The 17,474-nt window shown below is 34.6% G+C and overlaps 1 protein-coding gene across 1 annotated transcript; it reads right to left on the bottom strand.

Annotated features, from left to right (window-relative positions):
* Positions 1-7,426: 7,426 nt before the first annotated feature.
* LOC107956456 (transcription factor CYCLOIDEA) lies at positions 7,427-12,605 on the bottom strand. Its single transcript, XM_016892121.2, has 2 exons — positions 10,933-12,605; positions 7,427-10,561 (listed from the first exon to the last, which is right to left on the bottom strand). The coding sequence occupies exons 1-2, from the start codon at positions 12,107-12,109 to the stop codon at positions 10,536-10,538; spliced, it is 1,203 nt and encodes a 400-aa protein (XP_016747610.1). The 5' UTR covers positions 12,110-12,605; the 3' UTR covers positions 7,427-10,535.
* Between the last annotated feature and the right edge of the window lie 4,869 nt (positions 12,606-17,474).

The following is a 17,474-nucleotide window of genomic DNA, read 5'->3' as shown; positions in this document are numbered from 1 at the left end:
ATAATAATTTCATAAGAGTCTTGGTGTAATACAATGTTTTCAAATATAGAAAGTGACTTTACTAGATTTGCAAGTAATTAATCTTCAAGTCTTCAACTTAACCCAATTGGTCTTCATGTTTTCGGCTCTAACTTATCCAAATATCTTCAAAATAGATAGTCCAATGCATTTGTTCTAAATTTTGCCAACTTTAAAAATAGGCAAGTACAATAATAAAATAGTTCCTTAAGTCGTGGCCGCTATTTCAACAAAGCTTGGTAACTAGGATTCATGAATTTTTTGTTGTTGTTGTTGTTGTTATTGTTGTAGCTGCTGTTGTGTAGCTTATGTTGATCACCTCTAGTATGCGTTGTAGGCGTGTTTAGGTGGCTTTTATTTTATGTTTTGGATAACTTCTTTTGTTTGTTGTAATTTGGTTTTTCTTTTCTTAATAATAAAATCTTTGCCTAGCAAAAAGAAAAAAATTGTTAATTTATTGATAGAGATAAATTCTCATATATTTTGATCTATTAAATATATACTAAATTACATAGTATTTATAATAAATTTTTTATTTTTAATTTTACTTGATTATATATTTACTATAAAATATTTATACTAATTTAAACTAAATAATATGATATTTATTATTAATTATTTATACTTGGCCAATGTCCAACCAATGATGACATGTAGTATATGTCTAATATTATAGAGAAATAGATTAACAAAATATGAAATGCTAGTGTAACACCCCGAACCCGAGACCGACACCGGAGTCGAACACGAGGTGTTAACAGACTTTAAACCCCTTATAAAAAATATTTCCCAGACACTGCCAATCTGCGTACTAGTCGCTTTAAAAATCATATCTTGAGTTTCACAACTCGAAAATCAGTTTCGTGATTTTTCCCTGAAACTAGACTCATATGCCCATCTACATATTGTTTTCTAGAATTTTTGGTTGGGCCAATTAGTACAGTTTATTAGTCAAAGTCTCCCATGTTACAGGGATCGACTACCCTGACCTTTGCGCATTACGACTTGGATATCTCCTTGTACAGGGCTCCAATACTGATGCCGTTTGTTTCTATAGAAACTAGGCTCAGAGAGGAATCTATACATATATGGTATGACTCCTAATTATCTCTGTTTAATTTATAATGAATTTCCAAATCGGAACAGGGAATCCAGAAACTTTTCTGGCCCTGTCTCACGAGAACCTGAATATCTCTTAACATACTGTCCGTATGATTGTTTCGTTACTTTCCTATGAAAGTAGATTCATCAAGGTTTGTTTACATAATTTATTCACTATTTAATTCCATTCCTACTATTTTTAGTGATTTTCCAAATCTACATCACTGCTGCTGTCAGCATCTGCCTTTAAGGTAGACTTTACCTATTTCATGGTTTCCATGATTCAACTAGCCCTTTTTGCATAAATAGCACAATTTATGAAAGTGATTAACCATCCCCGTGGCCAATCCTTGTCAAGCATATCCACACCAAATGATTATAACATTATACTCAAACACATATAAGCCATTTTCGCATGGCTATCCAAAATTTATACAAGTCCAAAGGGTCCACGACCCACAACAAACGGGTAGTCCTATACATGCCATTTCGAAGTTCAACCAAAATTGTACCAAAAGGGGGGCTTTGATAGTGTGGGCGACTTTGACTTCAAGATCCCGAGTCCGATAGCTGGAGAACCAAATCTATAAAACAGAGGAGCAATGAAACGGAGTAAGCAATTTATGCTTAGTAAGTTTTGAGTAAGGAATTCCAGCACAACAAAAGTATAGCATTCATATAGCTAAACGGATAATTTCATATGCACAAATTTACGATATCGTACTTGCTTCACATTATCAACCCTTATGTACATACACAAAAGATCAACTCAGCCAAAGGCCGATAGCTCGTTTATCAACAGAGCGAATACTTATTTGTAAGGGCTCAACTAAATTCAAGCACATACGAAACATACCTCAATGTTGGGATGTTTCGAGAGTATTAACTGGAATTTTACAGCAAGTTCATTCATTCCCAAATCACGTACCTTCGGAATTTAGCCGGATATAGCTCCTCGTTCAAATGCCTTCGGGACATAGCCCGGTTATAGTAATTCGCACAAATGCCTTCGGGACTTAACCCGGATTTAGTAACTCGCACAAATGCCTTCGGGCTTAGCCCGGAATTAGTATCTCGCACAAATGCCTTCGGGCTTAGCCCGGAATTAGTATCTCGCACAAATGCCTTCGGACTTAGCCCGGAATTAGTATCTCGCACAAATGCCTTCGGATCTTAGTCCGGATATTGTCACTTAGCACAAGCCTTCGGGACTTAGCCCGGACATCATTCAAATAACCATGCACATTTAACAATAAATCATGGCCCATTCGTATTTCATTTTCGTTAGCAAAACTCAAACACAAGACATTTATCATTCTTGCAAATTCGGCTCAATAGCCACACAAAGAGCATGATTTTAATTTGCTTAAAACATGATCTAATCACATCATAATTTAAGCTCTCTTACTCAAGAACTTACCTCGGGTGTTGTCGAACGATTCCGATAGCTATTCGACCACTTTTTCCTTCCCTTTATCGGATTTAGTTCCCTTTTGCTCTTGAGCTTAATTAAACAAATAAATTGATTTAATCATTTGAGCATCGAAAAGAGGAACACAAGGCACTTAGCCCATATTTATACATTAGACATTAAAGTCACATATGTACGGAATCATGAATCAAACTCAACATTTTAGCTAATTTTTTCCCCCTTGGCCGAATATGCATGTCTATTTTGGGGCCGATTTCAACACTTAATACATTCTACAAGTATGGTCACTTGTATTGACTAAACACCCTTTTGTTTCAAGTTCAAAACTTGGCTAATACACACATATACACACTAGTAAAGCATCCTCTCCCTTTCCATCAATTTAACACATGCATTGCTCATTAACATGCAAAAGTTATATTCGGCCTTAGCACACAACTTGCTAGCCGATTCTTCTCCATTTAGCAACCAATGCACATATGTGCTCACTCAAAAATGCTAAAAAGGAGGTTCAAGAATCATCAAGCCACCATCACATGCATCATTAACAAGCTTCATATTTAGCATGCAATGGCATTAACACAAACTCCACCTAGGCCGAATCTTAACTCATCCTCATGCCTCATCACCACAACATCAAACATCAACCAAGAATGATGCATCCATGGCCGAGTGTCATTTCCATCACATAGCAAGATTTAGACCATGGGCTAGGTAGAACTCAAGCTAACAACTAAAACATGCATGCATCTCATGGAACATCATCAAACATACCTTAGCCTAGCTACATGCATGGCCGAACCTCTTCAACCTTTCTTCTTCCTTCCTCCTTAAAATTTTTGGCCAAGGATGAACCAAAGGATGAGCATTTTTTTTCTTTGTTTTTTCTTTCTAGTTTCGGCTAAATGAAGATGAGAAAGGATGAACAAAAATTTTCTCCTTTCTTTTTTTTAGCTCACGGCAATGGGGGGAAACAACTACACACATTTTTTTTTGTATTCATCATACTCCTTTTCATTATTTTATGCCCATGCCCCTTATTTTATTTTTTTCCTACATACCTCACTAGGCCAACATGTTCCCAACATGTTTCCACCCATAGCATGGCCAACCACTAGCTCAAATTTTGGGTAATTTGACATGCAAACCCATCATTTTCACAACATGCATTAATAGACCATTTTAAATTAGCCTATCATATTTTCACCATGTCTCATATCAATCCCTATTTAATAATTTCTCATGCAATTGGCAAAATTGGAGAATGAAACTTCCACATACTCATGTACACACATAATAAGCATAGAATATGGAAATCAATTATTTTTATGACTCGATTTTGTGGTCCCGAAACCACTTCCCGACTAGGGTCAATTTTGGGTTGTCACAGCTAGAGTAATTAAATAAAATTTTATAGGATGCTTATTTTCTTAACTTTTTTAGTGATTGTACTATTGAATACTTTCTTGAACTAATTAAGTTTTGTTACTTGTTTAGAGAATTTTTCTCAATTATTATGAATAGATTTTTAGGCTAAAATATGTAGTTAGTCCATGTACTTGACAAAATTTAAAATATAATCCCTGCATTTAAAAAGTTAAAATTAATTCCTCTTACCTTTTTTATTTAAAAATCTCAATCTAATCATTAGCATTGTTAGTATTTTCTGTAAAATATTGTCAACTTGGCATCTTGATTAGATTGCCCTCATATGACTTAACATTTGTTTGACAAAAAAAAAATAGACATGTTAAGTTAACAAAATTTAATAGAAATTACAAATAATGATAATGATTGGCCCATAATTAATATCCTTTTTAGATTATTTTTTAACAATCTCACTATAAGTTTTGATCATATCTGCTCTTTTTGACACAATGCCTAGAACTACCCATAGCCCCCTGACCCATAAATAAGAGGATGATGTGCTTCAATGCACTCAAACCCATGTCCTCCTGCATTGGCAACAATGCTCGTGCTAATTGAGCTAAGACTCAATTGACTCCTTTTTAGAATTTAAAATGTTATGTAATTACAATATATACTAGTAAACATGAGATTAGAAATTATAATGTTGGGGATAACCCGGTTAAGCAACGAACAAGTAATATAACAAATAAATTGAAAAGATCGAACAAAAATATTTTATGTGGAAAACGCCCTTAGAATAGGATAAAAAACCATGGGTAAATATAATTCACTAAAACAGCAAAAACAAAGACTACAGGCCAAAACCCGAAATAAAAACCCTCAAAAATTAAATACAAAATTCTTTGAAAACTTGTAAAAGCTAATACCTAAATGTGTAATGGGTTATTTTTTCTAAGGTGAAAAATGACCTATTTATAGGCTAAATTTGTAGGTCAAATAATATTAAAATAACCTACACTAATCAGAGTTTAAGTGGGAAATTAAAATAAAATTTAACTAGGAGAAGAAAGTTAAAAAAATTACATGACACGTCCTTGCGTTGTGATGTCATCATCGGCTCGTCCGGATGCTAGGTATCGTATCATCGGGACGACGCCTTTTCCTTCGTCTGGATGATACCTCTTCCTTCGTCGGGACATAAAACCTGTTTCAACCCAAATACGAGGCATAACTCCACAAATCTCCAGCTTGACTTGTATTTCCACAATGTCTTCTTTGCCAAAGCCTGATACAGATCTATCTCGAACTATGTAGGATATAACTAAGTCGAAGCTGTGCTTAAAAGCTAGAAAGACTATTAGTCTTCGTCTTGTGCATTGTCAAATCAAAACTGACCCAAGTCTGATTTCCACAAACACAATACCCTATCTTTTCAAAACCTACATCCAAAAGAGAACCTCTCTTATATGGAACGATTATAACTTTTTCTGTCCTATGACCAAGTTGCATTCGCTTCAAACGAGTCAATTTTGATTCCTTAATAGACAAGGGACATCCTATTTCACTAGTCACCGTTGATCCTTCTAGAACATAAAGACTGTCAATTTTTTTTACCTTTCATCAAAACAAGAGCTCCACGGGATACCTTAATGTTGATTGACTCGATGTCAATTCTACAACACTTCGAGTCCAATATTCCTAAAGAGATGAGATTTTTCTTTAAGTCAGTCACATGTTTGACATCTGATAGTGTCTTAATTGTCATGTAGTGCATCCTAATCTGAATAATACCAACACTGGTTACTTTACTAGGTGAGACATTCCCTATGCGCACAACTCTACCTTCAACTAAACTGTATGTGGAGAACAAGTCCTTGTTAAGATACATATGGAAAAAAACACCTCGAATCTAAGATTCACTCGAACGTAAGTTTAGAGCTTTCACTTATTAACACCAACAAGAAATCATCACCCTTGTCATTGGCCAAATTAGCACCAATTAAATCTTCCTCGTTGCACTTAGCAGCCCATTTATTTAGTTGTTTATATCAATCTACCTTGACTTGACCTAACTTTTTACATTAGGGACATCTTTTGTCTCACTTCCTTGATGCTACCAAAACTGAGGCTTGACTATCTGATTTTTTTTTGAACCAAACTCATTGTCAAGTTTTTCTTTGCTAAAAAGATGACCCTTCACATACTCGAATGAGAGATTATCTCTGCTATAAATCAGGGTCGCCCTGAAAGACTTGTATGAAGAGGGTAAAGAGCACAATAATAGCATAGTTTGATCTTCATCTTCAATCTGAACCTCAACATTTTTTAAATCATTTAAAAGAGTAATAAATTGATTAATGTGACCTCTAAGTGCTCACTTTTGTCCATATAAAATGTGTATAGATGTTGTTTTAACACCAATTGGTTAGCTAGAGACTTTGTCGCGTAGAGGGTTCCTAACCTTTTTTATAAGGTGAATGTCGTTTTCTCCGTCAAAACCTCCTGTAACATATCATTTGTTAGACTTAATTGAATCATGGATAGAGCTTTTTTTTCTAACCTATCCCATTATAATTTATCCATGTCTGTAGGCTTCTTCTTTATAATGACCTTCTCAAGATTGCCTTAAATTAGAATTGTCGTCATCCAAATTTACCACAAATTGAAATTTTTTATGCCATTGAACTTATCAATATCAAACCTTGTTGTTGCCATCTTTGAACAACTTGAATGCGAAAATCGAGCTAGCTTTGATACCAATTTGTTGGGATAACTCAGTTAAGCACCAGACAAGTAACATAACAAAGAAATTTAAAAGATCAAACATAAATAATTTACTTGGAAAACCCCCTCCAAAGAGGATAAAAAGTCACGAGTAAAGACAATTTCACTAAAACGGAAAAAACGAAGAGAACAAAAAATAGAGATAAAACTAAACCCCAAAACCCGAAATAAGAACCCTCAAAATGTAAACACAAAATTCTTTGAAAGATTGTAAAAGCTAATACCTAAATGTGTAATGGGTTATTTTTTCTAAGGTGAAAAAAAGGCTTATCTATAGGCTAAATTCGTAGGTCAAATAATATTAAAATAACCTACACTAATCAGAGTTTATGTGGGAAACTAAAATAGATTTTAACTAAGAGAATAAAGTCGAAAAAATTACATGACACATCGCCATGTCGTGACGTCATCATCAGCTCATCGGGATGCCAGGTATCGCGTCATCGGGATGACGCCTCTTCCTTCGTCAAGACGTCAAAACCTATTTCGACCCTAATACGAGGCATAACTCCACATATAATATAATTACACTATTTCAACTAAACACAATATGTAATTAAAATTTCTTATATTTATTAAATTGTATAATTACTACTCCAGTAAATTAATTTGTGATGTCTAAACATATTATTTTTTTTTCTTTATCATCTTCAAATTTAGATCAATTAAAATATTAAACTACTTGAAGTGATAGCTTTTAGTAAAATAGATTTTGGTTGATCAAAAAATCAAGATTTTGATAAATAAAAATAGAAGTAGCAAATAGAAGTAGCTTTTTTAGGAATAAAGATCTTTAACTTAGTTTGGTTTATTCACCACAAGATTTTTAACTATCTTATTCCACGATTTCGCACGATCAGAAAAATATATATTTTCCGCTCATAAAATATTCCAAAAAAGAAAAAAATTAAATAACCTAAGTACTAGTATTGTTTTCTTATATGTATGCAATAATAGGTAGGCAAATTCCGGCACATTAAGTATCTAGTGTTCCATTTACTGTTCAGTACTAGTTTGTTTGTCAATATGAGAACAGCCATGTGCATCAACTGAGGTGTGAATAAAAGGCTATGGGCATAGGGTTGTTTTTCTTGCATGCAATGATTTGTTCATCATATCATTGATTAATTGAAGACTGTTATCAAAGGGAGATTATATTATTCTCCATGCATGCATGCAGTAGCACACCGGAGATTCTCATACCTCATGCATGCTCTAAGGTAATTAACGCACATTCTCACTCTGGACTTGTTTAAACAATCTCCTGTTATCTTTTGTTTGTTTATCCTTTCTAGTTTATTCCTGTGTGATTCTATTTGTTTAAAGTGGATCTTGATGTGATTAAGCCTTGGGTGTGTGATGAGTGATCTTTTAGTTGAATAAGCTATATGTATAACTTCAAACCTTATCATATATCTATATTTGTCTATGTTAAAGCTAGATAGCTTAGCGAGTGGATCAGTTGTGTTGATGATGAAGAGCATGCTTATATTACATACACGATGAAAAATAATGGGTAATTGGAGAAGTTGAGGCTAATGAAGTATCCTATTCAATCACCATAGGCATGGTTTATATCACTTACCATTGGATAAATTTAAACTCATTGGAGACAATGGAAAGAGCGTTTTGGAAAGGTAGTACTATTGAACTTATTTAGATTTAGGTGCATATTATGATATGATTGTACGAATTGACTGAGTCAAAGAGAGCAGTTAACAATTAAAGAATTGACTAAGTGTCCAAAAATTTTAGAGAATTATAGTAAAAAAAAAAGTTCCGAATTCACAATATTAACCCTTCAGTTGATACGGAAACTAAGTTGGATCCTCAAATAATCTCTATTTTTTCTCCTTATCCAAAAAAATAGTAGCAGCAGAAATCTCAAAATAGAAATGAAACATCTAAAAAAGAACACTGTTAACCACAGGTAAACACAAGAGTAACCTATAAAAAAGCTTCCAAAACTGTCAACCTCACTCTAAACGATGATTAGTATCATTTGGATTTTTTCTTCCATTTCAAAACATTTCAATAATTCTCTGACTAAGAATAACAAGCAATACAAATTACTAGGCGCAAAAACAAATTATAAACAAAATCAAGCACCACTATTTTAACGAATTGAAGATGGCATGCATATATAATATACATATTTAGCTTTAAAGTTTCTCTTTGGTATGGGGCAATTGATTGCTCCATATTTAACTTACATTTATCTCTTCAGGAAAGATACTAATTATCAAGGCATTAACAGCTGAAGATCCTCTACTTTCATTATATAATTATTGTATCATAAGACAAGAATGAAAATATAGTTTTCAAAAAGAAAAAAAAATTAAGAAGATGAAGAGATGATGGAAAGCATTAAAGATAGTAGATATACACACTCCATAGAGTAAAATACAAAGGATAGAGAAAAGGGTAAGGCATCAAATCAAATATGATGTATGAAAAGGCATCTATTGATAGAATCAGTGCAGGATCAATCCTCAAATTCAAATGGAAACTTCACCTAGGTAAGGATAACCACATTAAAATATAGAAAAAAAAAAAAAGCTTCTCTTCCAGAAAGACTCTGCATATATATCTAGTAACAGGTTCTGGTTTATTCAAGGCTGTGGTTTGGCAGAAAAACTACTCAACATATCCCTCTTGAACTCTATGGCAAGTGTAGACATGATAATCCATAGTTTTATGTTTCGCTATGCTTGAAAGTAGCCATTCTGATAAGCATACACAATATAGAGGGTTTGGGAAAATGTTATGTTTCACACGCATCACCAAAGCAACAATCTAAATAAACATTTCATATATCCCAATACAAGAAGTGGAGGAATGCAACGCCAACCATGCATATATAGTAATCACAAAATTAAGCATCTTTAATTTTGAGATTGCATTAAGGAGCTCTATGATCCAATCTTGTCGGTCCTCTAATACTGGGGTTTATGCAACATTAAAAGACTTTTAGGGTTTCTTACCAACAAATACAATCTGGCCAACTTAAAGTATCTGCTAATGGTGTAGCATATATATACTTGTGTGTGTTCTTAGGGTTGATTGAAGTTACTCACAGGTAAGGTAATTGCTCCAAAACAGAAATTGTGATCCTCCAATAACAAGTTGGCTCAATTCTAGGGATTCTTAGTGACTCCACTCTCAGTGACTGACAGGTCCTATATTATAATTAAATCTTTCTAATCATTTGGCTTATTATATATTATAATTAAATCTTTCTCATCATTTGGTCTAAGAAGCAAGATAAGGTGTCGGTAGCAGTTCCAGCTGCCAAAACTAACGATACTTTATCCCATAAAAATCATCCACTGAATTCTGTACTTTTATTTTAACGCCATTCTTGAGTAGTTGACTCAAAATTAAGGCCAACTTTCTTTACATGCTGTCTGCTCATTATCAGATAATCATCAAACAACAAAAAGAAAAGGGGGGATCGGAGGGGATGGACCATGCAGGAGAATTGTTGGAATTAAGAACAAATAAATATTGGACATAAACAACATTATATAGAGATGGAAAACTAGATAAACTTTTTCATTAATTTTGAGTTTCTTACCCCATGAGATCCGCAATTCAATTCTTTTTAGCTAAGACAAAACTAGCCAAGCTACTAGAGCAAAGAACATAGTTCTAAGCAAGAGACCGGCAAATCAGTTTGAGAGATTCAAAAGGAAAGTAAGCATGCAAAGAGTTTTTATTTGCTCTATCAAACCTTAAATCAACAAAAAATTAGAACTATAGCTTACACCTCTTCATGCTCATGCACTGCTCAAGTAATTAGTTATTCAATGAAAGGAAAGCAGGCCTCTCAGGGTTTGCCATACAGTTGAACTCCTGAAAATTAAGATTGAAATCAATTAATTATATATGAAGTGAGATAATCAATTGTAAGAAATGGATGCAATGGCATGTGTCGTTGCCGTTGTTGAGGTGTCTTGATGCTTTTCTTGGCGTGTTTGTATGGGGTAATTATTTATCAGGTTCAGAATTACTGCTTACTACTAGGGGTTACTTCTGCATGTCGAAGTTTGCAATTCAGTGTTGTTTAGGTGAGTGCTGATTCTTTTATTTAATGGTCTCTGAGGATACTTATCTTATGCATGGTGTTCTCTGATTTTGTAGTTCTGCTTCGGGATCCTTTTAGTTAATTTAAAAAAAAATCAAAGGTAAGAAGGGCCTCATATATATATGTTTTCGGATAGTACCTGTTGAGAGATTGACATTAGTTGTTACAGCACAAAGCGTAGAGTGTGCCATTGCACCATTAATATCCCACTTCTGAGACAAATTGGGAAAGCCGTTATTGCCACTGCTGTTGCAGCTTGCATCCTTTGAAGTTGCAAGGTTTTGCTGAAAACCCAAAATTGCAGATGGCTTCAACATCCTTCTGATCACTAGAGATTCCTCGATAACATTGTCTCTTGATGCTGCACTAGGTTCTTCAACTTGATGAGCAACAACCTTAAAGGAAGATGCCATGCTGGAACTGTTGTGGCCATAAGAATGATCTGATTTCTTGGTTGGTTCAAGTTGGGACAAAGACCTTAAGAAATGAGGGCTTGAATCTGGACATATTTTCCACTCATGTCTACTAGTACTACTCCCAGACCCACTGCACATTTTTTCTCGAGTCCTTTCCCTTGCTCTTGCCCTTGCCTTTGCTCTTGACTCTTTTGCAAGCAGAGGGACTGCTGCTTTGTGTAAATTTTTCATCTTTTTATCTTTAGAAACAACACCCTCTAGCTCAAGTAAGTTGCTTTGGAAAGCTGTGCCCTCAAACTCTCCTCCATCGACACCAAGGGCTCCATTCTCTGCTACCATTTCATACTGATCATCAGGAACGAGAGAAAAACTCCTTTGACCCCCGGGACAACCATTTCCGTGACGCTTCATCTTTACCAGCTCCCTTATGGCATTGTTCGACTTCCTAAGCAGCCACTCCACGGTTTTGCTTGCTTTGTCAAACCCTAGCATGTCTTGTAGATCAAAGAACTCGCGGGCGATTTCTATGGACAGCCTCACCCTCCTATCTCTCACCCCTTGTGCAGTGCAAATCTTGCTATGTCGATCTTTCTTCACAGCCTTGTTGACGGGAAAACCAAACCCTGGAGGACCACCAAAACCAACCCCGTCCTTATTCAAAAGTGCCATGTTAAATAAAGTGTCGGTCAACTGAGGATTTGCAGGCAACAATGAAGAAACCGACACCAAATCATGGTGATGATGATGATGATTAAGGAGAATGCCATTAGATTCATGACTTAAAAGAGGAGGAGGAGGAGGAGGAGGAGGAGGAAGAGCTTGGGGATGGTAAGAAGAAGAAGGAAAGTGTAGAAAAGGGTTGATATTGTTATAGTCGTTAGCTGAAGTTGAAAAGAACATTTTTGCATATTACTTTTGGCAATTAGTTTTAGGTGCCTTTACAAATTTAGGAAAAGAATGTGGGGATTGGATCAGTCCAAGAAGAATTTAAACATGGAGTAGGCAATTGAAGGAAACAACTAAAAACCCATTTTTGATCATGATTTTCAGGTTAAATTCTACCCTTGCTGTGCTGTGCTGGGCCTGCCTACGAGTGAGTCGCGAGAGAGTTGTTTCCTCGTGTTTTCGAAACCACAACAACCAAGCTTAGCTTAGGTAGCTGCTAGAAATTCTGTGAGAAAAACTGTTCAAACTTTTGGCCAAAAAAGTGGTGAAACTGAATGGGACAACCAAGGCTACAGATATATTATTATTTTTAGTATGGAAAATTATTTGGTGGCAAAGTGAAATTTAAAAACTCGTGAAATGTTGTGATTTGTCCCAGAGAATATTAAAAATTTTAAAATAATTACAAATTTTTATACCGTGAAAAAATATTAATTATTTTAATAATATAGTAAATTTATATATAAATAAATGTTAAGTGCAATGATAAATATATTTTTAAAGAGAAATTTGAATTAAAACTTTAATAATGATGTCATTGGAAAGAATAATTATAAATCTCAAAAAAAATTAATTTTATGGTTTGTAAATCAGATTTGAATGATACATTTATTCTAGAAAAATATATATAAATGAGGATTTATAGTTATTATATTTATAATTTAATAATTAATTCTTAAAATTTTAGTGATTTATATTTTAAATATTTTTATAAAATATTAGAAATATAAACAAAATGTCAATTTATTATTAACTTTTATTTTTATGTTCTGAAAATATATTAAATATGGCAAATAAGGGTGGGGAGTGCGGGGAGTGGGGAGGGGGGACTATAGCAGTCTTTTCATACTTTTAAACCCGTTAATTCAGACCAATCTCCTTAGCTTTCATGTCTTTTCAATGCTTAATTGCCATCAATTATGAAACCAATAGTCACATTTCTTTTTTGTCTATCTTTTTGTTTTGTTTTGTCTTGTTTTTTTTTTGTTTTTACATTTAAATCTCTTAATTTTATCATTCAAAAATTTATACCCTTTTCTTTTTTAAAAAATTTTGGGATGAAAAATATGTATCAGATTTACAATAAAATAAAATTTTAATATTATACATTTTTCTTTAACTCTTGTGTAAGTCAATGGTACGTTAACGGTAAAGATAGAGGGAATTAAATTATCAAAAAATGTCAATTTTTTAAATTATCAGAATAAGACAATTTTTAGAATATTTACGGGTATAGATTGATTTAGGGAAAATATTTTCAATTGGAAGTGTTTTCAAAGAAAATCTAGGAAAACACTTACAATTAGAAACGCTTTTTACATGACACCAATAAAACACCTTTAGGTGGAAGATTTTTTCCCTAACGAATACTTTTCCAAATACTATTTTAAATGGTCATCCCCTCCCACTCTCAAAATTCTTTCAAATTCTCTAAAAAATCTAAATTATATTTTCTATTAGATTTCTTATTAATATTTTCTGAAAATATTTTTTTAAAATTAATTTGTGTTCTATATAATTAGCAATGGCAGGTTTTCTAATCTATCATGATGACAAGCACATTTCTGTCATTCAATTGCAAATGGTAAGAATAATTTTTAATAAATTTCAATTTTGTTTAATTTTTTATTTCATTGTTGTATATTAACTTAATATTTTGTATATTTTTCCGTAAATAGGCGGAAGATAGAATTTTACAATGCCATATTTGTAATCTGCCTGATCCTCCATTACCATTGATTGAACTATATTTGAAGGAAGCCGGTTTTGGCACGTCGCCCTTATAGGTCGGGGGTGTAAGTTAGACCTGAAACTTGTAAGCATGTTGGTGGAGAGGTGGAGACCCGATATGCATACATCCATCTTCTATGCGGCAAGTGTACTATCACTCTGGAGGATGTGCATTTACAGTTGGGGTTACCCATGCATGGGTCGGTAATCACCAAGTTTGTTTAGTCTGGTGATTGGCGAGGCGTATATGGAGAAATTTTGGGTTCAGTTTCGAAGACAATTTACAAAGGTCGAATCGATATGGCTTGGTTACGAAGAACCTTCACGGTGCTAGATGAGTATTTGACTAAAGTCGAAAGAGAACGACATTAGAGGAGCGTGACTTGTCCGGCTGTTAAAAGAGAATGACATTACAAGGACTTGTCCATCTAAGGTGTGTAACACCCCGAACCCGAAACCGTCATCGGGGTCGAACACGAGGTGTTGACTGGCTTTACCCTCTTACAAAATTTATTTTCCAGACACTGCCCAATCTGTGTACTAGTCGTTTTAAAATTCATATCTTGAGTTTCGTAACTCGAAAATCAGTTTCGTAATTTTTCCCAGAAACTAGACTCATGTGCCCATCTATGTATTTTTTTCTAGAATTTTTGGTTGGGCCAATTAGTACAGTTTATTAGTCAAAGTTCCCCAAGTTGCAGGGGTCGACTACACTGACCTTTGCCCATTACGACTGGGATATCTCCCTGCACGGGGCTTCAATACTGTTGCCGTTTGTTTCTATGGAAACTAGACTCAGAGAGGAATCTGCACATATATGGTACGACCCTAATTATCTCTGGTTAATTTATAATGAATTTCCAAAGTTGGAGCAGGGAATCCAGAAACCGTTCTGGCCCTGTCCCACTAAAATCTGATTATCTCTTAATATACTGCCCATATGATCTTTTCGTTACTTCCTCATGAAAACAGACTCATCGAGCTTCGATTACATAATTTATTCATCAATTAATTCCACTCCTACTATTTTTAGTGATTTTTCAATCTCATGACACTGCTGCTGCCAGCATCTGTTACGAAAGTAACTAGGTCCATTTCATGCCTACCCTCGATCCAACTCAATCGAACATTCGTGCCATTTTCGCATGGCTTAAAGTTTACATGCCATAATTCAAACACAACATACTAGCTTATACATGCCAAAATGATCTTCTAAGCACACTAAGAAGAAAGTACCAAAACTAGCTATCTGGTGTGATGACTTCGTTGACGGCCCGACCCCGCAAAAATTGATGAGTCCAAGCAACCTATAATGGGTGACAAGGAAACACCGGGTGAGTTTATAACTCAGTAAGTCATAAGCAATGCTCTACTATACATCAATAACATTATCACAAGAGGAATAAAATGGAATGAGACAATTTACTCCATCCATACCGAACCATACCATAGTTCCACCAACCTACCGATTCAATTTCATATCAATTCATGCCTTCACAATTCATATACTCATCAATAGGACATTGAAGCATTTTCATAAATCAATTTATTTTCGTTACAATCAAACCACAAAACGGCCTTTCACCCATCCTACGATAAATTTTTATGTACGTGACTTCAAGTATAGTTGTCACATAGGTTCAACTTACCGAGCTCAACACCAAGTATACGCATAGCACATATTAGCCATGTCCTCAAGACACTTACCCGATCCGCTGTCCGCGATCAGCTCAATAGTGTCGCACACATAGTGTCCATAATGATTCACGAATGTATATTGAGCCCGCACACTCAGTGCTATATAATCAACTCGCACATTTAGTGCCACGTAATCAAATCGCACACTTAGTGCTACATAGTCAAACCCGCACACTTAGTGCCGCATGGTCAATTCGCACACTTAGTGCATCATATTCATTTCGCACACTTAGTGCAACAAAGTAGAATCGCACACTTAGTGCTGTACAATTTAATCCCGCGCACTTAGCACCAATCTCATGGTCATAAATGGTTATCCCGCACATTTAGTGCCGAGATCAACAACTCATTACATCTCACCTCATTTATTTCATTCAACAATTTCATCATCACATACGTACATGCATATATATATGTACATTTATTCATTCCATTCAGCATCAATACACAACATTATGACCATTGAAATAATACCAACTACATGCTTAATGACTTACCTCGTGTTGGGTAAGACGGTTCCAACTCGGCTACTCGATAACCTTTTCTTTGCCTTTGCTCGATTCACCTCCTTTAGCTCCTTGAGCTATATCAATAATTTAACTAGTTTAACCACCTTGCTAAATATTTACAATCCAATCTCACATGTATATGTATGTTAGTATATTCGGCTAATAATCTCATGCAACTACCAAAGCCGAATCAACTAAATATACTTATGTATACACACATATATCATCATCGAAATCACCTAAGCTTAGACATCGATTTTTAATTTCAAGTAAGTTGCCGAATGCAACCTTACTAATTTCTCATGGATTCAATATACCATTACCATGAAATCAACAACCAAATTCATAGACAATTTAGGAAAATCACATTACAATTCTCATATTCAAGCAAAGACCATGGCCGAATGCACATATGACCTCATAACAAAAATATTGAACCTTTGGTTGCCCAATTAGCTTAACATCCATCAAATTTTTAAATCAAGAAGCTCACCTCATCTATAATCAACTCTCAATGCCCTAAGGCATCAAAAACAACATCAAAGAAATACAACCATCCATGGCCGAATGTCCTAGCCGAATTGTTTTAACCATGAGTAACATAACAAGCATAGATCGTGTTTATGGATATACCGTGGCCGATTCAAGCTAATCACCTCCAAAATCATCAACCATTTTCGTTGCATATAACATATATAAACATGAATAAGTTTCATATAATCCCTTAACACATTAATTTCTTTCATCAACAACCTTTTCCTTGAACACTTTCTCATGACCGATTGCTCATGTTATCAACAAGATTCAAAGTTTAAACATGGGCTATTTAAAACATGCATGCATCTCAAAGACAACATCAAACATACCTTAGTCTAACCACCACCATAGCCGATTTTTCTCAAGCCTTTTTCCCCTTCCTTTCTTTCCTCTATTCGGCCAAGGATGTTCAAGAATGAACTCTTTTTTTTTTTTGTTTTTTTCTTCAATTCACGGCAACAAGGGGGGGGTGAGACCATGTACTTTTTTTTTTCTCCATCACCCTTCTTTCATTATTTAATCACCATGCTTATTATTTATTATTCTTAACATGCATCACTAGCATAACATGTTGGAGACATGTTTCCACCTATAGCATGGCCGGCCACTACATATTAGGGAGGGGGAATTTGACATGCAAGTCCCCTTTTTCTTCCACATGCACTAATAGGTCCTCATGCATTGACCTATCACATTTTAAAATTTTCTCATATAAGTCCTATTGACTAAATTCACATGCAATCGACTAAATCGAAGCTTGAAATTTTTTACACATTCATGATTACATATTCTAGACAATAAACATCACATTCAAACCTTTCGGTGACTCGGTTTAGCGGTCCCGA

The sequence above is a fragment of the Gossypium hirsutum genome, chromosome A07 (assembly GCF_007990345.1).
Source record: "Gossypium hirsutum isolate 1008001.06 chromosome A07, Gossypium_hirsutum_v2.1, whole genome shotgun sequence".
NCBI lineage: Eukaryota > Viridiplantae > Streptophyta > Magnoliopsida > Malvales > Malvaceae > Gossypium > Gossypium hirsutum.
Note: the sequence above shows the minus strand (reverse complement) of the source record. Positions and strands in the feature narration are given on the sequence as shown.

Excerpts from the sequence above, each read along its gene's own strand:
- LOC107956456 (XM_016892121.2), bottom strand. The coding sequence starts at position 12,109 with ATGTTCTTTTCAACTTCAGCTAACGACTATAACAATATCAACCCTTTT. Across the intron at positions 10,562-10,932 it reads TAATGTCAATCTCTCAACAG|GAGTTCAACTGTATGGCAAA; the intron begins GTACTATCCGAA and ends CTTAATTTTCAG.